The 25,952-nt window shown below is 49.0% G+C and overlaps 1 protein-coding gene across 2 annotated transcripts in view; it reads left to right on the top strand.

The window, feature by feature from the left end:
• INSR (insulin receptor) overlaps positions 1 to 25,952 on the top strand; it is a 136,619-nt gene that overhangs the window by 80,539 nt on the left and 30,128 nt on the right. Inside the window, exons 3-11 of one of the 2 annotated variants that reach the window (XM_055343358.1) lie at positions 3,955 to 4,276; positions 9,814 to 9,962; positions 11,462 to 11,606; positions 14,174 to 14,388; positions 15,368 to 15,494; positions 17,700 to 17,954; positions 19,226 to 19,392; positions 24,036 to 24,237; positions 25,777 to 25,812. In XM_055343358.1, coding sequence (XP_055199333.1) covers positions 3,955 to 4,276; positions 9,814 to 9,962; positions 11,462 to 11,606; positions 14,174 to 14,388; positions 15,368 to 15,494; positions 17,700 to 17,954; positions 19,226 to 19,392; positions 24,036 to 24,237; positions 25,777 to 25,812 — 1,618 coding nt within the window. The remainder of the gene's footprint in view (positions 1 to 3,954; positions 4,277 to 9,813; positions 9,963 to 11,461; positions 11,607 to 14,173; positions 14,389 to 15,367; positions 15,495 to 17,699; positions 17,955 to 19,225; positions 19,393 to 24,035; positions 24,238 to 25,776; positions 25,813 to 25,952) is intronic. The other variant, XM_055343359.1, reaches the window with a different exon arrangement.

The following is a 25,952-nucleotide window of genomic DNA, read 5'->3' as shown; positions in this document are numbered from 1 at the left end:
TCCTTCCTTCCTTTCTTTTCTAAAAAAATATTTATTTATTCATGAGAGACACAGAGAGAGAGAGAGGCAGAGACACAGGTAGAGGGAGAAGTAGGCTCCCTACAGGGAGCCCGATGAGGGACTTGATCTCTGGACTCCAGGATCCCACCCTGGGCTGAAGGCAGGTGCTCAACCACTGAGCCACCCAGATGTTCCACCTGCCTTTATCCTGTTATAACTTATTAGTTCTTTCTGGGTCAATAGAGTAAAAAGTCAGAATATGTACCATGCAGAGATGCTCCAAATTTTGCATTTGCATGTAAATATTCATGATATTTGTGGAGCACCTGCAACTGGGGGATGAGTCCTGGATGCATTCTTGGGCCAGTGGCTAAAAGTTGGGTGCCTGGAACTGCTCCAGAGTCATTCCTTTTGCCTCCTCTCTGTGTGATTGGAGCTGTGCCTCCTGAGCTCCTGCTGGCGGAAGCCCCGTCTTAGGACTGGGTGTCCCAGGAGCGGGTGCTGTGAATGGAGCAGACATGGCCTGCCCTCTAGCCTTCCTCCTAGACAGATGGTCAACAAACAGCCAGTATAATTTTTGAGAGTGATAAATACCATAAGAAAAATGTCATCAGATACTGTGTTAGAACATGGTTAAGAAGGGGGGAGTGACTTCCAGTGGGGAGGTCAGGGAAGGTCTTTCTAAAGTGCTGGGACCTGAAGGACGAGAAGAGCCAGTCATCGGAAGGTAATGGGGAGGGCGCTCCAGCCAGTGGGGACAGCAGATGCAAAGGTCCTCAGGTAGGAGTGTGTGTGTGTGTGTGTGTGTGTGTGTGTGTGTACAGTGGGGGGGAGCAGAAAGGAGACCCAAATGGTTGCTGCCTGAGTCTAGGAGAAGGACTCCAAGGGGCCTAGACCACAAGGGACCTTGGAAGCCTTGGCAAGGACTTGATTTTCATTCTCAAAGCCTCTGCTGTCCAATGCAGGAGCCAGTAGCTACCTATGGTAAAATTAAAACTGAAATCCAGGGATGCCTGGGGGGCTCAGTGGTCAAGCGTCTGCCTTCAGCTCAGGGTGTGATCCCCGGGGTCCTGGGATCGAGTCCTGTATTGGGTTCCCTGTATGGAGCCTGCTTCTCCCTCTGCCTGTGTCTTGGCCTCTCTCTCCGTGTCTCTCATGAATAAATAAATAAAATCTTTAAAAAAAAAAACCCAGTGAAATCCAATGAAAAGTTTAATTCTTCAGTAGAAATTGGAACCCTTGGGTACGCTTGCTAGGAATGTAAAATGGTGCAGCCACTGTGGAAAACAGTATGGCAGTCCCTCAAAAAATTAAAAATAGAATTACCATTATGATTCAACAATTCTGCTGCTGGGTGTACACATAGGAGAATTGAAAGCCGAGTCTTGGAGACAGGTTTGTGTATCCATGATCTTCACAGCATTATTCACAATGCCCCAAAAGGTGGAAACAACCCAAGTGCCAATTGATGGATGAATGAAAAAATAAAATGTGGTATATGCACGCTGTAGAATGCTACTCAGCCTTAAAAAGGAGAGCAGTTCTGACACCTGGTACAATATGGATGAGTCGTGAAGACATTATGCTCAGTGAAATAAACCAGTCACATAAGGACACGTGGTATATGACTCCACTCCCAGGAGGTGCCCAGAGGAGTCCCGTCCACACGGACAGAGAGGAGATGGGGGGAGTTCAGGGCTAGGCAGGGGGTGGGTTGTCAGTGTTTGATTTTATTTATTTTTACTTTTTAAATATTTTTATTTATTTATTCATGAGGGATAGAGAGAAAGAGAGAGGCAGAGACACAGGCAGAGGGAGAAGCAGGCTCCTTGCGAGGAGCCCGACGCAGGACTTGATCCCAGGACCCCAGGATCATGACCTGAGCCAAAGGCAGACGCTCAACCACCGAGCCACCCCGGTGCCTGGGAATCAGTGTCCTAAATACAGACAGAGTTTCAGTCTGGGAAGAGGAGGACGTTTGGTGATGGATGGAGGGAATGGCTGGTCGCCGTGGCGGCGGCGGCGGTGGTGGTGGTGGTGGTGGTTATACCTTGGGCCCCTTTTAAGGGCCACTGAACTGTGCCCTTAAAAATGGCTAAGACGGTCAATTTTATGCTGTGTGTATTTTGCCACAATTAAAAAAAATTGGTTCCTCATTGCACTAACCACACACGAGAGCCGCAGGGGAGTAGTGGCTACCGTGTTGGTGTTGGACAGCGCAGCTCGAGAACATTCCCGTCCTCGCAGAAAGTTCCATCAGATGGTGCTGCTCCTGTGGGAACGCGGCTGCAGGGGCTGATTTGTTGGGCTCCGCTGGGGCCTTAATTAAAGTCACTGCAGCAAAGAGCCAGAGGGGCTTGGGGTCAGTAGCACTCACCAGCGTCCAAAGTGTGCTTCAGGCCCTGCAGAGTGTGTGAGCGAAGAAAGTGACTCCAAGGACCGGTGGGGTCACGGTCGAGGTCTGTCCAGCCTCAGCGAAGCCCCTGGTCCATGGACAGATTTGTCCACAGACTGGGAAGGGAGGCCCTGTTATTAGGGACCAGGCTGGTTATTAGGGACCAGGCTGGATGCTGAGAGACTGAAATCAAGGGGGGGGTGTGTGTATTTAGGGGATGGGTGACAAGCTGCTGGGGGAAGCCAGGCCAGAGTCCAGCCCTGGGGAGGCGAGATCAGCTGTGTGGAGCCAGGAGCTCCCCGGGCCATGAAATCAGAGGCCAACTTCTGGCCTCCCCACCTGCAGGGACCAGAAACACCCCTCCCCTAACCTCCCGCTCCGTGCTTGTTGCTTAGGCACTTGCCCAGCTGTGTGAGTGAGTGACTAACCTGCTTCTTCCCTTAGACCCTGCGCAGCGCCGCAGGGAGGGTCTGTGGCCACCTGGGCCCTGCACTTCCTTGTTCTTTGGCTGCAACGTTTAGATCGAGGCGATCGGATGTCTGTTGAAGTGATAAATGACCTTTGGGCAATTGGCTTAACTTTCCTGTACCTTGGTTTCCCCCCTTGTAACGTGGAGGAAATGGACAAAATACCGTCTGTTTTTACCAGTCCCGTAGGAGCGTGCTGGAGCCAGCTTGCTGGAGCCCACGGTCACACTGACAGGACATTCGTGAACTGGTGATTAAAGAAGCCGCTGTGGAAGTTTATGTGCTGTAGACTTATAATTAACAAAATCTGGTAAAAAAAAAAAAAAAAGAAAAAGAAAAAACACAAAAAAACGGAGGCGACAGGAATACCTGGGTGGCTCAGTGGTTGAGCATCTGCTTTCAGCTCAGGGCGTGATCCCGGGGTCCCGGGTCCCCGCAGGGAGCCTGCTTCCCCTTCTGCCTGTGTCTCTCATAAATAAATAAATAAAATCTAAAAAAAAAAAAAGTAAATTCAAAATAAAGCAAAACATCTGAGGCACCTGCATGGCTCAGTGGTTGAGTGCCTGCCTTTGGCTCAGGTTATGATCCCGGGTTCCTGGGATTGAGTCCTGCGTCAGTCTCCTTGTGGGCAGCCTGCTTCTCCCTCTGCCTATGTCTCTGCCTCTCATGAATAAATAAATAAAATATTTTTTTAAGTAAATTGTTTAATTAATTAATTAATTCATTCATTCATGAAAGATACACAGAGAGAGAGGCAGAGACACAGGCAGAGGGAGAAGCAGGCTCCCTGCGGGGACCCCGAAGCGGGACTCGATCCCCGGACCCTGGGATCACGCCCTGAGCTGAAAGCAGATGCTCACCCACTGAGCCACCCAGGTGCCCCCCGAAGTGCTCCTAAACACCGAGGAGCACGCCACTGGCTCGGGGGCTGACACGAGTTGTTAGTTGTGCGTGGCATGGAGCAAGTACAGTAGAAGTGAGACTCTTCCCGTTACTATTTTGTTTGGCTTGCACTCCCTCACCCAGACCTGCCGTCTATGCAGACAGCAATTGGGCGAAGCTGTTGACCAGCTGTTTTCTTTCCCCCTCCAGTTTGTCCGACCATCTGCAAGTCGCATGGTTGCACCGCCGAGGGCCTCTGCTGCCACAGCGAGTGTTTAGGCAACTGCTCCGAGCCCGACGACCCCACCAAGTGCGTGGCCTGTCGCAACTTCTACCTGGATGGCAGGTGCGTGGAGACCTGCCCGCCCCCGTACTACCACTTCCAAGACTGGCGCTGCGTGAACTTCAGCTTCTGCCAGGACCTGCACAACAAATGCAAGAACTCCCGGAGACAGGGCTGCCACCAGTACGTCATCCACAATAACAAGTGCATCCCCGAGTGCCCCTCTGGCTACACGATGAATTCCAGCAAGTGAGTCCTGGGCGCAGGTTCCGGGGAGGGAGGGGGTGCGGCACAGAGGGGGAAGCGGCGCGGGCTTGGCGGTGGGGGTGGCACCTGTTAAAACTGTGTGACACGCAGGAGTTAACTGGCTACGAGCAAGTGGCCAGCTTCTTGGGTCTGTCGGATGCTGTTTCTGCCTCCTGTTTCCATCCTGGCCTTTGGAGCAGGAGTCGACTAGCTTTCTGTAAAGGACGAGAGAGTAGAGGTAAATGTTTTCAACACCTTTGCACACCCCTTTATAAAGGTTTCCTGTGCTTAGCTTTGGGAATAGAAGATGCAAAAGCAGGAGCGCTTGGTTTTCTGCTAGAATCCTTCACGTGGACAGGACTGTCCGCAGTGATGGAGCTGCCCAGGCGTTACAACCAAGAGCAGAGCTGAGGTTTTTACGTTTTCTGCACCCCGGAGCCAGGCAGCGAGCTGAGATTAGCCTGGATCACAAGGAAGAAGAGACTCCATTCTAGACTATTCTCAGGACTTCACCTCTTTTTGAAGGACGGTGCCATCAGACTGTTTCCTCCTGTTCGGGTGAGGAATACGGTTTTCTGTCCTCGGCGGTGAGTCAGATTTCCTACGCACATCACAGACTTTTTGTTCATGTTGTTAGCTTCTCAGATGAGCTATTTCGGTGTCTCAGGGCTGTAACCAAGTTTAAAAAATCTGTTTCCTGGTTTTTGTGCGGAGGGTTGGAAAAAAAAAAAAACCTCACAAAACAACAAAAACCAAATCAGAAACAGACGCACGTCAAGGGGCCTTGAGCTGATCTGCTTACGTAAAAAATCTTCCTCTTCAGACTTGAGAATTAGCCAAGCGAGCGTGTTCTGGTGGGAAATTTTATTTCCCCGGGTGGAGTGGGTGGGAAGGAAAACAATCTTTATTTCAGTCCTTAGGAGCCTCTCTTGGAGTGTTTGTGAAACCTGCAAGTACAACATGTTTTGTTTTACTTGTTTTTGATAAAACCTATCAAGTGGCTTTGTTGGTCAAAAATAGGCTTCTATAAATCACCTTTGCATGCCAGACAGTTTTTTTTTTCTTTTTTTTTTTCCTGGCCAGTTTATCAGTCAGGTTGGGAAAACGACTATATTCCTTTTGATTCGTATCTGGGGTTTTTTTGTTTTGTTTTTGTTTTTCCATGTTTGAAATAAAGCATGGATATTAACATCTTCCGCTGAGATGTTTGTTTAAAAGACACTGGCTTTACATAAAAGGTATTTTTTTTGCTTCCCTGACCATAACCGAGACCTGAGATGTAGAGGAGATTTCTTTGATGCGATTGCTGATGGTACAATAGCCCCTAGAACTGAAACCCCGGGAAACTGGCAGCACGTCCTGTGATGTCTGGGACCTTTACTGAGGGGAGGAGGGCAAAGTGAGAGACGCCAATTATAACTTGTTGTAGCAATATTTTACTTTGTTGGTTTAAAAAAAATTACCAGCATTCCATTTTTTAAAAAATATTTTATTTATTCATGAGAGAGACAGAGAGGGGCAGAGACACAGGCAGAGGGAGAAGCAGGCTCCCTGCAGGGAGCCCGATGCGGGACTTGATCCCCGGACCCTGGGATCACACCCTGAGCTGAAGGCAGATGCTTAACCACTGAGCCACCCAGGTGCCCCATAGCTTTCCTTCCGAAGCTTTTTATTTTATGAAAGACTTTAGGGCCCTCGTTTTCTAATGTGGTTTGATATCAAATAGGACCAGATATGTTTTCTTCCAGTCTGGTGGTTTATCTGGGAAATTGGTGTCTGACAGTTTCAGAACAGAGGTCTCGGAACCCACGTGATTGATTAAGAAGCCTCACTGTCTATGGTCCCTTTGAGGTACCTGGTGGGAGCACCAGGGTGCCCTTTACTGGCACGAGGAGGGCTCGATATTTGAGTGACTGTTAAGAGTGCGGCAGGTGTGGGGCATCCCCTAGAATGATCTTGGTGTGGCTGGCTTCTTGTCATCCAGGTCGCAGCCGAAAAGTCACTTCCTCTGAGAACCCTTCTTCCCTATCTGACCGCCCTGTCTGAATTAGCATCTAGCTCCTTCTTGCCATATCACACAGTTTTCACTCTGATCAATGATATTTGATAAATGATTCAATATCACCAACTGATATCACAATGATTCAGATATCACTAATTGATATTTTAATTGCCAATTTGTTCATTTTAACCCAACCTGACCGTATGTTTCACAAGTGTATTGGTCAGCTCTTTCTGTGTAACAAACCACCCAACACTCAGTGACCTTAAACAACACTCATTTATGATTTATAGTGATTTCGTGGGTTGACGGGTGGTTTGTCTGGCTGGGCCGAGCCAGCCTGGACTGGATGGCATGGCAAAGCCTCTCATATCGTAGATGGGCAGCCGAGGCCTCCCTCCATGTGGTTTCTCAGCCCAGCAGCCAGGGAGGGCTGCCCCCATGTGTGTGCAAGTACTTTTCAAGCCTCTGCTTGCGTTACATTTGTTAACGTCCCATTGGCCAAAGCAAGTCACACGGCCAAGCCCAGATTCACTGAATGGGGGAGTAAACCGCACTTCTTGGTGGGATGGGCTGCAAACAACCTGTGGCCATTATAACCTCCCACAGGGAAAGTACGTCGTCTGTTTTGCTCACTCCTGTGTGCCTGCAGCTTCAAACGGGCGTTGGCAAAGGGCCAGATAGTAAATATTTTCAGCTCTGAGGGCCATATGGTCTCTGTTGCAGCTACGCAACTCAGCCCCTATAGCATGCGAGCAGCCATAGACGATACACAAACCGACGGGTGTGTCTGGGCTCTGGCGTAATGTTATTTGTAAAGACAGGTGGCCAGCTGGCTTTGGCCTGCAGGCCGGAGTTTGCCGACCCCTGGCTTAGAATATCACCTGTCACATAATAGGTGCTCTGTGAATATTTGCAGAATCAACAAAAGAACCCAAACATTTGGTCACTCTTCGGTTTCCACCCCAGCTGCTCTGGTATCAACCAGGTGTCTGCAATGCAGTTCTGACCCTCTCCACCTCCTGCAGTGAGCATCACACTGTGTCCTTCATAAGACTGCCCTCACTCCAGATACCAGCCACGCTTTGGGGGTACCCAGGCCACCCGTACTTCTCATCAGCTGGCTATAAACATAGGGGTTCTCACATATCCGTTTTTTTTTAATTTTTATTTATTTATGATAGTCTCCCACACACACACACACACCAGAGAGAGAGAGAGAGAGAGAGAGAGAGAGAGAGAGAGGGGCAGAGACACAGGCAGAGGGAGAAGCAGGCTCCATGCACCGGGGGCCCGACGTGGGATTCGATCCCGGGTCTCCAGGATCGCGCCCTGGGCCAAGGGCAGGCGCCAAACCGCTGCGCCACCCAGGGATCCCACGTATCCGTTTTAGGTTTGATAATTTGCTCGAACAAGTTGCGGAATTTACATTACAAAAAAAAGAAAAGAAAAGAAAAGAAAAGAAAAGAAAGCCATGCTGTTCAGTCCGTCCCGAGCCTGTTAACGGTAGCATCCTTGGTTAGGGATGCCCACAGGGCTCTCCCAGGAGGCAGGCATCGCATGTGGCGAGCTCCAGACCTTTCCCCATCAGGGCCCCTGTTTATGGCTGGGCCGGCCCTGGTGGTTCTCATTACGATCGCCACACGTGCTTCAGCAAAGACCATCTGGGACCCTTGAGGAAGGAGGGTTATGACTCACAAGGCCTCACCAGAGTGCTCACAGCACCCTCATGGGCCACACAGTGAGCTCACGGGGAGAGAGAGAGAGAGAGAGAGAGAGAGAGAGAGAGGACTGACAGTGTGGACTGGGGGCTCCGCCTTTGTTAGGGTCCGAAGTGGGCTGTCCAGGGTTTCATGGGATCACTCTTTACTGGTGAATCTAAAGCATAAGAAGAGGAATTGGGGCGGGACGGAAGTGGGGTCACTCGGGCAGGCAACTCTCTAGGCCACCCAGGGCTTTCTGGAAGAGGGAGCTTCATGGCCGGGCAGCCAGGTTCCTTATCGGCCGTGTTGCTCCGACGTGTCCTGCAACTGGCCATACATTTATTCCAGAGGGATGTCTTAGGAAGTGGATGCCTTGGCAATCAAAGCTTACCATCAGGCACTTACACTACCCATATTACAACTGCAGCTTTATTATTAGGGACGCACATGTTATCAAGGAGAGAGCCCCAGCTCTGCCCTGTGGAATCCTACATGCATTCACTGTCCAGGACGCGCCACTGAGTGGGTATCCAGAATTTTTCCTGGGGTCTCATCACATAGGTGTGCGATCAAGCGAATCCTTGACCACGTGATTGAACTCCGTCTCCAGTGGCTGAAAGACCCACAGATCTAATCCTATCATTGGTGTTTTGGGTGACCAGCCCCCATCCTAGAGTTGCATGGGACCACCACCCGTCACCTCACTAGCATAGCAGAGATGCTCCTACCTCGCAGAAAATTCCAAGGGCCTTTGGAGCTCCGTGCCAGGGCCTGAGACTGCCACCCCAAAGGTCATTCTGAAGAACTGAACATGCCAGGGGTGTGTAGCCAACACCAGTAGCAACGACGATACCACTGATAAAAAGCGGTCATCAGAGCAAGAACTGATGATTCTTGTTTTCTGTGTGCCAAGTGCTTTAGACGGTTTCTCCCTCTGGGAAGTTCTGGTAAAACCCTCACTGGGCTGACTTGGGTGCATGCCCACCTCTGAACCAGGGGGATGAGAGTGACAGGATTTAGGCCGTTACCCAGAGGGATGGAAGATGGGGCCCTGCCTGGCCCGGACCCTGTGTCTTACTTGGACCTACGAGGGCCACGCTCACCAAGAATGTACCTTGCACCCTGCGTGGGGGAGGGCTGGCTCCCCAGGGATCCCTGGGGGCTGTGTATTCGGGGACCTTCGGCTGTCATCAGTGAAGCCACAGGCTGCTGTCACATGCTGTTCTGCATGAGGCTGTGTTCTAGGTGTGGGCACGTCAGATCCCCACAACAGCAAGCGCCCAATCTCCTTGGGGCAGCTGCCTGAGATCTGCCTTGGGGGGGCAGTGGAAGCCCCCCGAAAGGCCCGTGAGCTCAGAATAATTCCCATCACTGTGGTGACAGCCAAGCCCCATCCCTTCAGTGTGATGGTGTGAGTCCTGTCTCTTCGGGGTAGAGCGTGATCCTCCATGGGGGCTGGGGGGCAGCGTGAATCCCATTCCTCTGGGGTATGGCAGGAGCCCCATTGTTTTGGGGGGCAAGTGTGAGTCCCCTGACTTCGGGGTAATGCTGTTGGGCTTGCCACCATGGAGGCCTGGCAGGGGGTGCTTTGCCCCCGGTCCCCACAGGGGACAATGTTTGGAGCCATTTTTGGCTGTCATGCCGTCGGGGCAGGTGCTACTGGCAGCAAGTGGGTGAGGGCCAGGGATGCCACAGGACACCCTCACAGCGGAGAATTCTTGGGCCCAGATGTCAGGGTGCCGTGGGTGTAGCACCCAGCCTCAGGGTAGGGGTGTAACCTGCCACGCGCATGGGGTCCTGGGTGCCCTGACCCCCTCTCTCCGCTCTTTCTTCAGCCTGATGTGCACTCCGTGCCTGGGCCCCTGTCCCAAGGTCTGCCACATTCTGGAAGGCGAGAAGACCATCGACTCAGTGACGTCTGCCCAGGAGCTTCGAGGCTGCACTGTTGTCAACGGAAGTCTAATCATCAACATTCGAGGGGGAAGTGAGTGCTGGGGGGGGTGCTGGGGGGGGCTGCAGCAGGCCGGGACCCACCTGCCCAGACACACGTCAGTCCCTTGAGGCGTTGGCTTCCAGACCTGAAATTCACAGCCCAGTCCTGGCCCCAGCTGCCCCGAGATTCTAATTTTCCAAGTTGGAAATTAATGTTTCTATGCGGGAATTTGCATTTTTATTTATGTATTAAAATTTTGTTTTCTGGGGATCCCTGGGTGGCTCAGCGGTTTAGCGCCTGCCTTTGGCCCGGGGCGCGATCCTGGAGTCCCGGGTTCGAGTCCCACGTCAGGCTCCCTGCATGGAGCCTGCCTCTCCCTCCTCCTGTGTCTCTGCCGCCCCCCCGTCTATCATAAATCAATCAATCAATCAATCTTTAAAAAAATTTGTTTTCTGTGTTTTAAAGATTTTTATTTATTTATTCCTGAGAGAGAGAGAGAGAGAGAGAGAGAGAGAGGCAGAGACACAGGCTGAGGGAGAAGCAGGCTCCCCTCACAGAGCCCGATGTGGGGCTCGATCCCTGGACCCGAGATCTGGGATGATGCCCTAAGCTGAAGGCAGATGCTCAACTGCTGAGCCACCCAGATGCCCCCTGGAATTTGCATTTTTTTAAACAAGTAGGCAGCATGCCTGCCGCGTTGCAGGTCGGGGACCGTGTTTCCAGAAATACCATGGCAGGCAAAAAGGCATCCCTCTGTTTACTTATTCAGCAAACATTTACCAAATACTCGCAGTGAAGAAAGCAAAGCCCATGTGTGATGGAGCTTACGAATAAGCCCATCATCGTACATAGAACGTAAACCTGGGGTGGATCCCACTACGAAAGGAGGAAGTAAAGCAGAGGTAACGGAGGGAGCGGAGATCGGCGACTCTTTCTTATAAAGGGCCATATAATAAATATATTCAGCTGTGCAGGCCAGATGGTCTCTGCCATAACTACTGCTCTCGTAGAGGAAGATCAGCCGTAGAGAACTTGTGAACAACTGGGCGAGACTTTTCCAATTAAACTTTATTGACAAAACAGACTGGGCTTGGCCTCTGGGCTGTCATTTGCCAACCTCTGAAATAGAGGATAAGGGGTTTGCTGTTTTCAAAGGGTTTATGGTCTGAGGTGGGATGCTTTGAGCTGAGAGGAAGCACACCAAGCAGATGTATGAGAGAATAATAGTCTGGGCAAAGGAGGAAGCCAGTGCAAAGGTCCTGAGGCAGAAGGAGGCCTGGCTTGTTTAAAGAATGACAGGGAGGCCTGTGTGTCTGGAGGAGGGTAGACAAGGTAAAGGATGAGAAAAAAAAAAAAAACACTGGTCACTTATATAGGGACTTGCAGACCTTGCGGTACAGGCTTGGGGTTCTTGTTCTGAGTATGATGCATTTTGATCAGGGTATGTTGAAGTCATCTGCAGCCTATAGGTTGACTCCTCATTATGGGAAGTTATGGGAAGATTAAAGTATTTCTGTAGAAGCTCATTGGATATTCTCTCCTTTCTTTAGACAACCTGGCGGCTGAGCTGGAGGCCAACCTCGGACTCATTGAAGAGATTTCCGGGTACCTGAAAATCCGGAGATCCTATGCTCTTGTGTCTCTTTCCTTTTTCCGGAAGTTACGGCTGATTCGAGGGGAGACCTTGGAGATCGGGTAGGTGGCCCGGTTCTGGGTGTGTCCTGAATGCTCCCTGGGAGGTTTGTGAGTTCAAACAACTTAGGGATTTTTGCCAAGACGTGGAAACACCTGTGTCCATGGACGGATGAATGGATAAAGATGTGGCACACACACGCAGTGGAGTATCACTCGGCCATAAAAAGGGAGGAAATCCTGCCATTTGCGACAATATGTACGGAGCTTGAGGATGTTACGCCAAGTGAGATAAGTCAGCGAAACACAAATGCTGTAGGATCTCACTTATGTGAGGCATCTAAAAACAAAACCACAAAACCAGGTTTATAGATAAGAGAATAGATTGGCGGTTACCAGAGGTTGGGGGACCGTGGGTCAGTGGGGGGACTGGGTGGAGGGGAACAGGTGCCAGGGGTCAACAGGCACGAATTTCTAGTTATAAAATAAATACATCCTGGGGAGGTGATGTACCACCCGGTGACTGTAATTAACCAACCTGTATTTTACATTTGAAAGTTGCTGAGACTGTAAATCTTAAAAGTTCTCATCACAGGAAACAATTTATTTTTTAAAGATTTTATTAATTTATTCATCAGAGACACACAGAGAGAGAGGCAGAGACACAGGCAGAGGGAGAAGTGGGCTCCCTGTGAGGAGCCTAATGTGGGACTCGATCTCAGGACCCTGGGATCACACCCTGAGCTGAAAGTAGACGCTCATCCACTGAGCCACCCAGGTGCCCCAGAAACTTTTTTTTTTTTAAATGCTGTGAAGTGATGGATGTGAACTGAACTTAGGGTGGGTTTTTTTTTTTATCGTTTTGTAATATCTACAGATATCAATTGTAATATTGTATGCCTGAAACTAATACAGTCTTATTAATCAGTTATATTTCAATAAAACTGGGGGTGGGGCGAGAAAACTTTAGTTTTTATTTATTTATTTTTTATTTTTTTTACTGAGGTATAGTTGGCATGTAATATTATGTTTCAGGTGATAACATAATGATTCTATATTTGCATATATTGATATTTGCATACATTGCAAAATGATCACCAGGGTAAGTCTAGTTAAGAACCATCACCCCATATAGTTACAGGATTTTTTTCTTGTGTTGGGAACTTTTTTAAGATCTATTCTCTTAGCTTTTAAATATGCGGTACAGTATTATTAACTATACTTACAATGATATAACTTAGGGTGTTTAAAAAGTATTTAATTATTTGAGAGAGAGAGAGCACAAGCAGGAGGAGCATCAGAGGGAGGGGGAGAAGCAGACTCCCCAGCTGAGCAGGGAGACTGATGTGGGTCTTGATCCCAGGACCCTGGGATCATGACCTGAGCTGATGGCAGATGCTTAACTGACTGAGCTCCCCAGATACCCCAACTTAGGATCTAGGTTCTGTCCATTTTTGTGCTCCTCGTGGTCTCAAGATGGCTGCTTCGCCTCCAGCCTCACAACTGAGGAACCAGTGGGAAAAGGGGAAGGACAAAGGCCCATGCCAATTGAGAATGTCTCCTTAAGAAATAAAACCCTGCCTGGACCCTTCCACACTCTCAACCCCAACACTGATTTCTCATGTCTCCTTGGCGAGAACAGGGTCAAGTGGCTGCTCCCAGTTGCAAGGAAGGCTGGATGCATGAATATTTACCTTTTCCAATCTGTATAGTAGAGGAAGTCAGAGAAGCGGGAGGGGACTATGAGTGGCATTTGAGAAGCCACTGCACTGAATTGTTTAGACCACCTTCTTTTTTAAATATGGATTTTTTAAAATTTTTATTTATTTATGATAGTCACACAGAGAAAGAGAGAGAGGCAGAGACATAGGCAGAGGGAGAAGCAGGCTCCATGCACCGGGAGCCCGACGTGGGATTCGATCCCGGGTCTCCAGGATCGCGCCCTGGGCCAAAGGCAGGCGCCAAACCGCTGCGCCACCCAGGGATCCCCTAGACCACCTTCTTGAATCATTCACCAGCTCATGCTGATTTTTCTGCCATAAAATTGCCTTGTTTGCTGAGGTCTAGACCTTTCATTTGGATTGTTCTTATGACCCCCTACATAGGTGTCCTAGAACTAGACCCGTACCATCCACTAGAGATATGGTACAAGTCAGGGGTGCCTGGGTGGCTCAGTCTGTTGAGAGTCTGACTCTTGATCTTAGCTCAGGTCTTGATCTCAGGGTTGTGAGTTCAAGCCCTGCATTGGACTCCATACTGAGCACAGAGCCTGCTTTAAAAAAAAAAAATCAGTGAGTAATAATCAATTCAGACATGAATAGATAGTAAATGGTGAAAATTTGATGAGTAACAGGATATTTACAGAGTCTCAAAGTACCTCCCCATAAGATTAAAAAAAAAAAGAAAGAAATGTGACACAAGTGACTTTAAATAATCCAGTGGCCACATTTTAAAGTCTTCAAAACGAATCAGGGAAGTGAATTTTAATAATGCATTTTACTGAAACTGTTCCATCTGAGATGTTATTTTGACGTGGACTCAAACTAGGAAAATGAAAGAGGAGGTTTCTTACATTCTTTCTCTGCCTGTGACAAGCCAGGGAATGACAAGGTTTGTGTGTGTTCCCGTAGGAACTACTCTTTCTATGCCTTGGACAACCAGAACCTAAGGCAGCTATGGGACTGGAGCAAACACAACCTCACCATCACTCAGGGGAAACTCTTCTTCCACTATAATCCCAAACTCTGCTTGTCTGAGATCCACAAGATGGAGGAAGTCTCAGGAACCAAGGGGCGCCAGGAGAGGAACGACATTGCCCTGAAGACCAACGGGGACCAGGCGTCTTGTAAGTGGTGATGTCCTGGTCCTTCCAGCCCGAGGACCAGATAAGGCGGCTGCCTTTCTCCTCGAGCACTGCACGGGTCCTCAGCGGGGTGGGGTGGGGTGGAGTTGGTGGCAGGTGTGATTGCCCCCCACAAGCTAAAGCAGCTCAGAGCTCTATTTCTGCAATGCCAAGGACAGGTCTATCATATCTCTGTGATTTCAGAGAGACAGTGCCTGATTTTGGAAGATGCCACATCTGCATTGAATGAATGAATGAATGAATGCATGCATGAATGAATGGAATTCTCCTTATAGGTGACCTTGGCTCTAGTGCTCCAGCAGGTCCTGCAGCTGCTGCATAGCTGGAGGCTACCAGCTGACTTCACTCCTCTGACAGGTTCTCTCTCAAGGGAATATCAGAGCAGCGAGGTGCCAAGGCTTCCAAGAGCTGGGTCTTTGCCACAGATTTGTGGGAATTCAGGAGAGGGAGAGAGAGCAAGGTTGGGGTGGAGCTTAGGGGGGGCTTGCATCCCACTCTTTCTAAGGCATCGTCTCTCCAAGGCCTGCGTGCTCTCTAAACTCACTTGGCCCATATTCAGTTTGCACTGGAGTCATATATTCCGACATGGAAGGCTTGAAAGTCCACATGTGTGAGAAAATTGTGCCAGGACAGTCGTTACTCTTGAAAAATCACTTTTCCCAATAATTATCAGCCAGTTGTCCTTCTCAGTTCGGTGCTGACTACTGTTCCTGTGTTGAGCATCTGGCTGCGTGGGGACCAACTCGCGTGACCAGTTCTTGCCTCTGAACACCAGGAGGAGGCTTGTGGGGGTGAGACCCATCCGGGGAGCAGCAGGCCGACACCTCCCTTCTCGCAGATGCTCTTGGAAATGTTGGGTCACCTGTTGGGGCCTGAAACAAGTTTTTAATGCTGATGTCGTTAATGTTTTTAAGCTTTTTTTGTTTTGTTTTGTTTTGTTTTTGTTTTTAAACTTTTCTAGGTGAAAACGAACTACTTAAATTTTCTTACATTCGGACGTCTTATGACAAGATCTTGCTGAAATGGGAGCCCTACTGGCCCCCCGACTTCCGAGACCTCCTGGGGTTCATGCTCTTCTACAAAGAGGCGTAAGTAAAGGGTATAGACATGTGTGGGTTTGTGTGTTCAGAGGTTCCCCTCTGAGGTGCCTCTATCTCTCTCTTCCTTGTGGAATAGCGATTACAGGTTCCCTTTTATCATCTCACAAGCTGATGGCATGTGAAGTTAGTAACATCCTCATTTGTCAAAACCAGAAATTGAAGCAGGTTTCTTTTGGCCAAGTTCCTACGGCAATATTCCATTTTGCCTCATATACCTCAACAAGACGTCCTTAACAAAATTTGCTCAGTTCGCTGAGTGGGTCTTTAAAAATTTATTTTTGTATCCATTTTCTATTTTTTTCCAACCTTTAAAGAATTTATTTTCATTTTTATTATTTTTATTTTATTATTTTTTTTATTGGAGTTCAATTTGCCAACATAGAGCATAACACCCAGTGCTCATCCCGCCAAGTGCCCCCCCCCAGTGCCCGTCACCCAGTCACCCCAACCCCCCGCCCACCTCCCCTTCCACCGCCCCTTGTTCATTTCCCAGAGCTAGGGGTCTCTCATGTTTCGTCACCCTCACTGATATTTTCATTCATTTTCTTTCCTTTCCCCTTTATTCCCTTTCACTATTTTTTATATTCCCCAAATGAATGAGACCATATAATGTTTGTCTTCTGATTGACTGATTTCACTCAGCATAATACCCTCCAGTTCCATTCATGTCGAAGCAAATCCAACCTTTAATTGTGGCAAAACATGTCTTATGTAAAATTGACCATTTGAACCATGCTTACGTGTCCTGCTCAGTTGCATGAAGTACATTTGCAGTGTTGTGCAAACATCACCAGCATCCATCTCTAGAACTTTCTCATCTTCTCAAACTAAAACTGTCTCCATTAAACTTGGTCATTTTGGGACACCTGGGTGGCTCAGTGGTTGAGCATCTGCCTTCGGCTCAGGGCATGATCCTGGGGTCCTGGGATCGAATCTTGCATTGGGCTCCCCACAGGGAGCCTGCTTCTCTCTCTGCCTATGTCTCTGCCTCTCTCTCTCTGCATCTCTCGTGAATAAATAAATAAAATCTTAAAAAAAACCACAAAAATACAAAAAGCAAAACTTGTTCATTTTGAGTACAATTGAGCCTTGAACAATGCAGAAGTTAGGGGCACTGACCACCACCCAAGTCAAAAATCCGCATATAACTTTTGATTCCCCTAAAACTTAACTACTAATAGCCTACCATTGGCTGGAAGCCTCACCGATCACATAAACCGTTTGATATGTGTTTTGTATATTATATGTATTATTGACTTATTCTTACAATAAAGTCAGCTAGTAGTAGTAAAAGGAAAATGTTCTTAAGAAAACCGTAAGGGAGGGAAAATGCATTTATGGCCTTGTACTTTAAAAAAATTCATGTGTGAATGGGCCCACCCAGTCCAGCCCATGTTGTTCAAGGGTCTACTATATACGACTGTACTGAAATTCTTTTTTTAAAAGATTTTATTAAAAAAAAGATTTTATTTTTATGTAATCTCTATACCCAACTTGGGGTTCGAACTTACAACCCCAAGGTCAGGAGTTAAACACGCTCCACCCACCAAGCCAGCCAGGCATCCTTGACTTTCCTGAAATTCTAAAGGGAGATGGTGGAAGTTGTGATTATATTCCTAGTAATACTTGTTCCATCTCTGAAGATTTATCATGTGTCTGTGTGCTGAGAAGTAGCACACAATCTCTCATGCAGTCTTTTCTTTTTAAAAGATTTTATTTATTTATTTATTTATTTATTTATTTATTTATTTATTTATTTATTTATGAGAGAACAAGTGAGCATGCACACGGGGGGGGGGGAGCAGAGGGAGAGGGAGAGAGAATCTCATGCAGACTCTGTGCTGAGCATAGAGCCCGACATGGGGCTCGATCTCACAACCCTGAGATCACTGCCTCAGCTGAAATCAAGAGACAGATGCTTAACGGCTGAGCCCCCTAGGTGCCCCTCTCATGCAGTCTTACCAATAGGTAGCGAGGTAGTTGGTGTCATCATCACTACTGACAATAGTCGGAAAGTTGAATGATAAGGGGAAGAGTCCCCTCTCTTCGGGACCTATGTCATTTTTCCTGGTGGCGTCAGATTTTTGGTGAACAGGAGACAACCCTATAGGATGTCACCTCCCCTGCTGCATATCTGTCCTCAGAGCCATAGTCATGGAATGATACCTGCCTTCTCCTGCTTTGTCTTGAAAGCCCTTATCAGAATGTGACCGAGTTTGATGGGCAGGATGCGTGTGGCTCCAACAGCTGGACGGTGGTGGACATTGACCCACCTCTGCGGTCCAACGACCCCAAATCGCAGAACCACCCGGGGTGGCTGATGCGGGGTCTCAAGCCCTGGACCCAATATGCCATCTTTGTCAAGACCTTGGTCACCTTTTCTGATGAACGCCGCACGTATGGAGCCAAGAGTGACATCATCTATGTGCAGACAGATGCCACTAGTAAGTGTTTCTTCCGTGGCCTGGACATCTTGCCTTGAACGGGTCGACACAGTAACATTTGTAGGAAGTGCTCTTTTATGTGGTTATTGGCTTCTGAAAGCATCGGCTGTTCTTTTGTAATTTCAAAAGACAAGGCAGTAGCAACAAGCCACCTGAGGAGTCTATAAATATTCCTTCCCATTCTGGAAAATTTCCAAATAATTCACAAAAGTCGGAAAAAAAATGAACACCATGGACTGTCTCCCAGCTTCAACAATTACAGTGTTGTGCTATTTTTATTTCATTTCTGTGCCCTACCCCCCTCCATTTTTTGGGGGGGGCCTGGAATATTTCATAGCGATTTAGTTGTATTTGTATTTTTATAAAGCCTAAGTCATTCTCCTGTGGTGGAAGTTCTCAATCCAGGGGTGATTCTGCACCCCCACGGACATCTGGTGAGGTTTGGAGACAGTTTTGGGTGTCATGACAGTGGAGGTGGGGTTACCGGCATCAGATGCTGCTCAGCATCCAGCGATGCACAGGGCACAGCCCCATACCCAAGAATTACCTGGCCCCAGATGTCTGTAGTACTGAGAGCGAGGAGCCCTGTCCCATGGGATATAGTCCAGACTTTATGAGTCGGGCTCCTCCCCCCCCCCCCCCCCCCCCGCCATCTCGTATCCTCCAGCAATACCAAAGGACTTCACAGTTTCTGGAAAGTTCCAGCTTCCGGATCTTTGTATACACACAATGCTCTTTGCCTTGAGGCCCCCTACCCCCACACCTCACTGACTCCCTCAGCCACCTGCATTCTCGAGGGGCAGGTTTTGTGGAGCTCAAAGGTGGCACGTCTCGGGGGATGTCAGAATGAGATGCCATTTCCGTGAAACGGATGACTGGCATTTGCCCTGCAACTGGGTTCAATTTGGAGCAAACATTAGCCAGAAAATGTGAGTTTATTTGTCTCTCCCCACTATCCTCCCTTGCCCCAGCGTCTTTCCGGTGCTCTGCACAGAGATAGCTTGGCACACAGTTGGGGCCTTCTGTGCGTAAATGTGTGTTGCCTAAAAGAACGAACGAGTGGCTGTGTGATGATCTGTGGTACAAATGGACTGTGATTGGGTAACGCTTGCACCTGCCCCGGGAGCTTTCCACGCATCTTCAGTTTTCTCTGATGTTAAATAACACTGCGGTGAACATCCTCATGATTTCGTTACCTGCTGTGTTCCTTCCTAGGCCCGCCTGACAGCCAGTCCCCCCCGCTCACGGTGGACCTGTCTCCTCTCTCCTTTGCAGATCCTTCCGTCCCCTGGATCCAATCTCGGTTTCGAATTCCTCGTCCCAGATTATTCTGAAGTGGAAGCCTCCCTCTGACCCCAATGGCAATATCACACACTACCTGGTTTTCTGGGAGAGGCAGGCCGAAGACAGTGAGCTCTATGAGTTGGATTATTGCCTCAAAGGTGAGTGCCGGCAGGTGTGGGGAGCAGATGAGCCACTTTGTCCTGCTCCCAGGGAAGCATCTCTCCACATCCTGTTTCCCAGTGGAAGCAGGGGTGGGCTGGGAGGTGCCGGGGCATCTGCACACACACTCCATTGGCTCTTGTGCAAAAACACACAGACACATTTCTAAACATCCCCAGGGGGGCGCCTGGGTGGCTCCTTCGGTTAAGTGTCTGCCTTTTGGCTCAAGTCATGGTCTCAGGGTCCTGAGATCAAGCCCTGTGTTGGGCTCCTTGCTCAGCAGGGAGTCTGCTTCTTCCTCTCCCTCTGCTCTCTGCTCCTTCCCCCTGTCCTGCTCTCTCTTTCCCATGCTCTGTCTCAAATAAATAAAATCTTAAAAAAAAAAATCCTCACCTAATGACACTATGAAGACTCATGTCAAAACCAGATAGTTCCCATGTCTTGACACCATTTCCTTCTGAAATGTTCTCCTCCTCCTCCTTCCCTGCTTTGGGGATGCGGCTCTGTAAATCCCCTGGATTTTAGGGCTAAGCTAGGAGTTGAGAGGCTATTGACGAAGCCAGGGAAGAGTTTCAGGCCCTACATTTTTTTTTTTACATTTCTTTTTTTTAAATTTTTTTAAAAGATTTATTTATTTATGATAGACATAGAGAGAGAGAGAGAGAGAGAGGCAGAGACACAGGAGGAGGGAGAAGCAGGCTCCATGCCGAGAGCCCGACGCGGGACTCGATTCGGGGACTCCAGGATCCTGGAGCCAAAGGCAGGCGCTAAACCGCTGAGCCACCCAGGGATCCCCTACGTTTCTTTTTTTAAAAAAATTATTTATTTTTATTTTATTTAAATCCAATTAGCCGCTACATTTAGACACTAAAGTTTTAAGGATTGAGGTAGCGAGGAGTGATCATGTGTTTTCCTCTACGCTCTCCGTGAAGAATTCATACTAGTGATGATTTACCACCCACACGGTCTTTAATCTTGTTTACTTAATAGGCTTCATCCCTTTGCAGGAAAACAGAAAATTATTTGAGCCTCAACCTGGTTTGTATACATTAGTTTAAAAATTTAAAACTGAATTAAAAAACCATCCTGTCCAACCGGAGAAACAGATGTCATTTTTTCCCCCTTTGGGTTTTTGTTGTTTGTTGTTTGTTTTTTACGTTTGTCTGTATTTATTTTTCTGTGGCTGGTTTTGAGTTCATCATTTCCTCAGCTCTTGACCTTGGAGGCAAAGGCTCAGTGTCTGCTGGCGAGGCCTGGATGAGGCCCGAGCCTGCGGGCTACTCTTGGCTGGACCTCTGACCTGCTGTAGGGCTTTGGGCAAGTCACCGAGCTGGTCACTGGCTGCCTCCTTTTCGGGAGAAGGGGCAGGAGGCCAGATGATCTCTGGGAGCCGTCCCAACTCTAAGATCATGTGCTATATGTATGCCTGTGACCTCATCTCCCGCCTGAGCTGAGGCTTGCAAACGTGATTTATCTCCTCAGATGCTTTATATAACTCAAGAGCGAGCACAGGCCTCGGCTTAGCTGTGAGCTGTTGGCCCTGCATTCGAGTAACCGAAACCACCAGCTTGAACCACCACCAGGAGCAGCCCGCAGTGCTTTCGTTTTTTTGTTTTGTTTTTTTGTTTTTAAAGAATAACAGCTTTTATTCTGGAAGTCTGAATCTATCATTACAATGTGCCTATTTAAACGTAATTTGTAATGACCACAAAGTTTATGTAGTTAAAAATAAACTAAGGACAGATATTGTAGGATTCCACCCACAGGAGGTCCCCAGGGGAGTCCTGTCCAAAGAAGCAGGAGGCAGATGGTGGGGGGCCGGGGGTGGGGTGGGAGTGGGGAGTCAGTGTTTCAGGGGGACAGGGTCTCCGTGTGGGGGAATGGAAAGTTCTGGAGATGGATGGTGGGAGTGGGTGTAGACGGTGTGACTGTGCTTCATGCCGCTGAGCTGTGCATTTAGACATGATGGAGATGGTGAATTTTATGTCATGTGCATTTTACCACAATTTTGAAAAAAAATGCACAAAATAAATAAGCTTTCTAACTAGGACTTGTGATGGTTTCCTATTCGTATCACCAGTGGGGTTTTTCTCTCCCAGCTTTATTGGTGTGTGGTTGAATGATAAGATATTGAAAGGTAAAATTGTAAGATACTGAACGTGCCCATCGGGATGATTTTGGTTTGCTTGTATGCTCTAAAGGCGTTTCTCCCAGGTAGTTAGTTAATTCTCCATCATCTCATATTTTTGACTTTGTGTGTGTGTGTGTGTGTGTGTGTGTGTGAGAGAGAGAGAGAGAGAGAGAACGTTTAAGTTCTACGCCCCTAGCATATTTCAGTTCTATAGCTCGGCATTATCAACTGCATTTTTAAAAATTGTGGTAAAATGTATATAACATAAAATTGACTATCTTAGCCATTTTTTAAAAAAAGATTTATTTACTTATTCACGAGAGACACACAGAGAGAGGCAGAGACACAGGCAGAGGGAGAAGCAGGCTCCCTGTGGGGAGCCCAATGCGAGACTCGATCCCAGGACCCCGGGGATCACGCCCTGAGCCAAAGGCAGATGCTCAACCACTGAGCCACCCAGGGGTCCCTTAACCATTTTTAAGTGTGTGGCTCAGTGACAAGAAGCACCTTCGCATTGCTGTGCATCTGCCCCCACCACCTGTCTCCAGAACTTTCTCATCTCCCCCGACCTGAACCTCTGTCCCTATGAAACTTTGGCCTTCACGCCCACCAGTTCCCACCATCTCCTCCATCTCTGTGGACAGGACTGTCCGAGGCAACTCATTACCTATACTTTTACTACATAGTCACAGAAAAAAACCCACAGGACTCTAAGTGCCCTGCGGTGGGGGCCAGAAGGAATAACAGGATCGAGGAGCTGTGTCTGGCCTGATCCAAAAGTCCTTTCCTCTCCAGAAAATTCTCAGGATCCTCCCTCACTAAGGAAACCCAACCTTTTTCTCCCACCCCTAATGCCATTACCGGTCCGTAATGGTTAATCCAGCCAGGTTAGCCTGTGTCTATTAATAAATATCAGAAATATTTTTTAAGAGTCCCTGGTAGGCTTTGACAGCTGTATAAATACTTGGCTTCCGAGTGGATACTCAGCCAGTCACGGGAAGGCCCTTTGAGCCCATTGTCTCCCGGACCATGGTAGGGGAGAGGAAAGAAGTGCTCAGCAGCCCCCAGGAGGCTGTGGGCACGAGGGCTGGTGGCAGGAGAGGTGCACCCCAGGGCCCTTGGTGGCTTTTGCCCACAGAGAGGAGCATCCATCCTCATGGTCATCCCAGAAGTGTGGCTGTGTTCCACCCGTACTCAAAAAAGCAACTTTGTGGGTTTTTTAAATTTTATTTTATTTTTTTATTTATTTACTCCTGAGAGACACAGGGAGAGAGAGAGAGGCAGAGACACAGGCAGAGGGAGCAGCAGGCTCCGTGCAGGGAGCCTGACGTGGGCCTTGATCCCGGGTCTCCAGGATCAGGCCCTGGGCTGAAGGCAGCGCTAAACCGCTGAGCCACCGGGCTGCTCGCAACTTTGTGTTTTTAGGACACAGCCCTCTAGAAGTTGGGGTTCTCTCTCTCTCTTTCTCTGTTTTTTTTTTCTTTTCTTTTTTCAATTCCCTTTTCTGTGCTTCTTTGAAAACTATCTTCCCTCCTCGTCTCCCCTCATGTCATTAGTCCAGAGTTTCTTGATCTCAGCACTGTTGACATTTGGGGCCAGGTCTCTCTCTGGGGCGGGGCAGGCTGTCCTGTGCCCTGTCGGATGGTGAGCAGCACCCCTGGCCTCACCCCTCAGCTGCCAGAGTCTCCTCCCTCCCTACTATTCATCACACCCAGAATGTCTCCAGACCTTGCCCAGTGTCCTGGGCTGGGGGACAGTGCAGAGTCACCCCTCCCCTGACCCTGGGGAAGAACCACTGCTCTACTCTGACTTTGGGATTCCCGAATGAACTGTAGATTCATTGGTTTGTAACCACTGGGTCTGTCGGTCGGATCCTTCATGTGGCCTCCCGTCACTTTATGTGGTTGATTGGCTGGTTGATTCATTCATGCAACTGTCACTCACCCTCCAGTCCCCCCCCCCCATCTTTTTCTAATCCCACCTCCCACCATGCTGTCCTTCGAGCTGCTTTGGGTTCTTGGTGTCTCTCCGCAGGCCAAGGAAATTCCTACCATGGGGCCTTGGCTCTTGCTTTTTGTTGCATCTGAACTGCTTTACACCAAGATACGTGGGTAGTTCATTCCTTTACTTAATTTGGGACTGCTCAGTGGTCACTTTCTCCGAGACCACCCCGGGAAAAGCATCACGCCCGACATCCTCTGTGCTTTTACCCTGCTGGCTGACCCATGGCATAGGCATTTGTGTTTATTGTGTGGCAGCAACCGGCAGCTCCCCCCTCCCGCCCACTGCCCCTCTCATCCCTTGGGTTGTAAGCTCCATGGGGCAGGGACATACCTGGGCACCTTAGGTCTCCCAGCCCAACGTGCTCACGGCGTCTTACAGTTTCTGGAACACGCTGAGCTGCACAGGTGTCCCACATGCCCGGCCCCTCTGAGAAGGCCCCCTCTGCTGTGTGTGTGTGTTGCGGGGTCAGGAGGAAGAGCCGAGGCCACCTGTCCTGCCTCTCTCTAGGGTTGAAGCTGCCCTCCCGGACCTGGTCTCCGCCGTTCGAGGCCGAGGGCTCCCAGAAGCACAACCAGAGTGAATACGAGGAGTCTGCCGGCGAATGCTGCTCCTGCCCCAAAACGGACTCTCAGATCCTCAAGGAGCTAGAGGAGTCCTCTTTTAGGAAGACGTTTGAGGATTACCTGCACAACGTGGTGTTCGTCCCCAGGTCAGGACGGTTCCTAGGCTCGGTGTTGGGGGTCATTACCTGGGGAAGAGGATGAAGAGGGGACCCAGAGGGTGGGCAGGTGGGTAAAGGAGGAGATTCAGTAGCAACCTTGCCAGGAAGAGTACATAAACACCCTAAATGGGGAAAGGTTAAAAAAAAAAAAAACAAAAACACCTAATATTTGTTTCCCTACGTGGCCCAACCTCTGTGTCCCAGCCTCAGGCCTCCATCTGCGTTCTTAGACGAGCTCCATTAGATTTTGAGGCACAACCTGAGGGATGCCCACCTGGCCCCATGCTTGATTTACCTTCAAGTCTCAGGCTCGGTGCACTCCGAGACTTGTCCGTCTCCACAGCCTTCTCAACCGTTCTGGAAATTTCTATGGCATTTTCAATATCCCAAGGCTTCTCCTGTTTAAATATGTTGAGTTTCCTTTAGTGAATGAAGGGATTTATTTATGTACATTTGATCTGAGAGGGTTTGTAGTGACCCCATGCTACTCACCCGTCTTTGCCTTTCCCAGGGCAGAGATACTTAGGTAAATGGCACATTTCTCTTGATGCCTCAGTTTACTTATCTGCCAAGTGCAGACAATAATAGCTCCTATTTTTTAGGAACGTGAGAGCACGTGAGTCGCTCAGGCTTCACAGTAAAGCCTGAGCCCTGCCAACCTTTAGAGCCAGTTCCTCCTCTGCTGTGGGGCTGTGGTCCTCTGCGCTGCAGGATGTTGAGCAGCATCCCTGCCTCGACCCACCTGATGTCAACAGCTCTGTATGCATCATATCAGCTCATGAATCTTTATAGTAACCTACCGACCTCCTTGTCACCTCCCTTCCATGGGTCCAAAGCCAGTGTTTCTGAGCTGGCGAGTGATCCAGTTACGGTAGCTGGTGAGCCACCTCCTATCCCGCTCCCCTTACAGCCCTCAGCAGGCGGGCCACCCAGGAATATCTGATGCAATGGGAGGTTTCCAAAGTGGATCGAAACCCCACATGGTTGACGTTGGGATAAAAAAAAAAAGATGCTAAGATGGGTCCCTTCAAATGCCTTCCACCCCTTCTCATACAAATAGATGTTTTTCCAGAGCCATCGGTGTGTAAAATTCTAAAAAACCCTCTTTTCCTTGTGTTTCTCCCCCACCCCATGACCCTGAGTCCAAGAGTACTAAGTGTCAAGCCCAGGCATGGAGGCAGTTACTGTTTTACCCATTAAAAACAAAATACGGCCGGTCTCAAGGAAATGGCTGAGTCAGTTGTGATGTTTAAATGTAGTCAGGTTTGACATCCGGGGGGAACCCCAGCTGGCCAGGTCTCCGGCAGGGGGTGCGGGGAGGGGGGATTTTCTCTGATATTCTTCTTGCTGTGTTCTCTGCACCTGCCGGAGCCGATGTGAATTGAGTGTTGGGAAAAGTGGTCCACAGTCAAGGGCAGGGCACCCTTGGGCTGCTCGGAGGGAATGTGGCTTCCAGGGTGTCAGAAGGAAGTCGTCGGTCTGCAAGAGTTCTGTGTGTCCTCAAAGTGGTTGGTTTTGTTTTCACAGAAAATCCTCTTCGAGCCCTGGTGCTGAGGACACTAGGTATGGCTCACCTGCAGGACGTCTGCGTGGCCGCTGGTGGCTGCTCAGTGCAGAGCCAGGCCAGGCAGGGCAGGAAGCACGCTGTGTGCCTTCGACACTCCGGGGGCTTCTGTGGCTTAATGCATGTGATGGGCTGCTCT

The sequence above is a fragment of the Nyctereutes procyonoides genome, unplaced genomic scaffold, assembly GCF_905146905.1.
Source record: "Nyctereutes procyonoides isolate TBG_1078 unplaced genomic scaffold, NYPRO_anot_genome, whole genome shotgun sequence".
NCBI classification, from domain to species: Eukaryota; Metazoa; Chordata; class Mammalia; order Carnivora; family Canidae; genus Nyctereutes; species Nyctereutes procyonoides.
The sequence above is the reverse complement of the archived record's forward strand: the minus strand, read 5'-3'. Positions and strand labels throughout refer to the sequence as shown.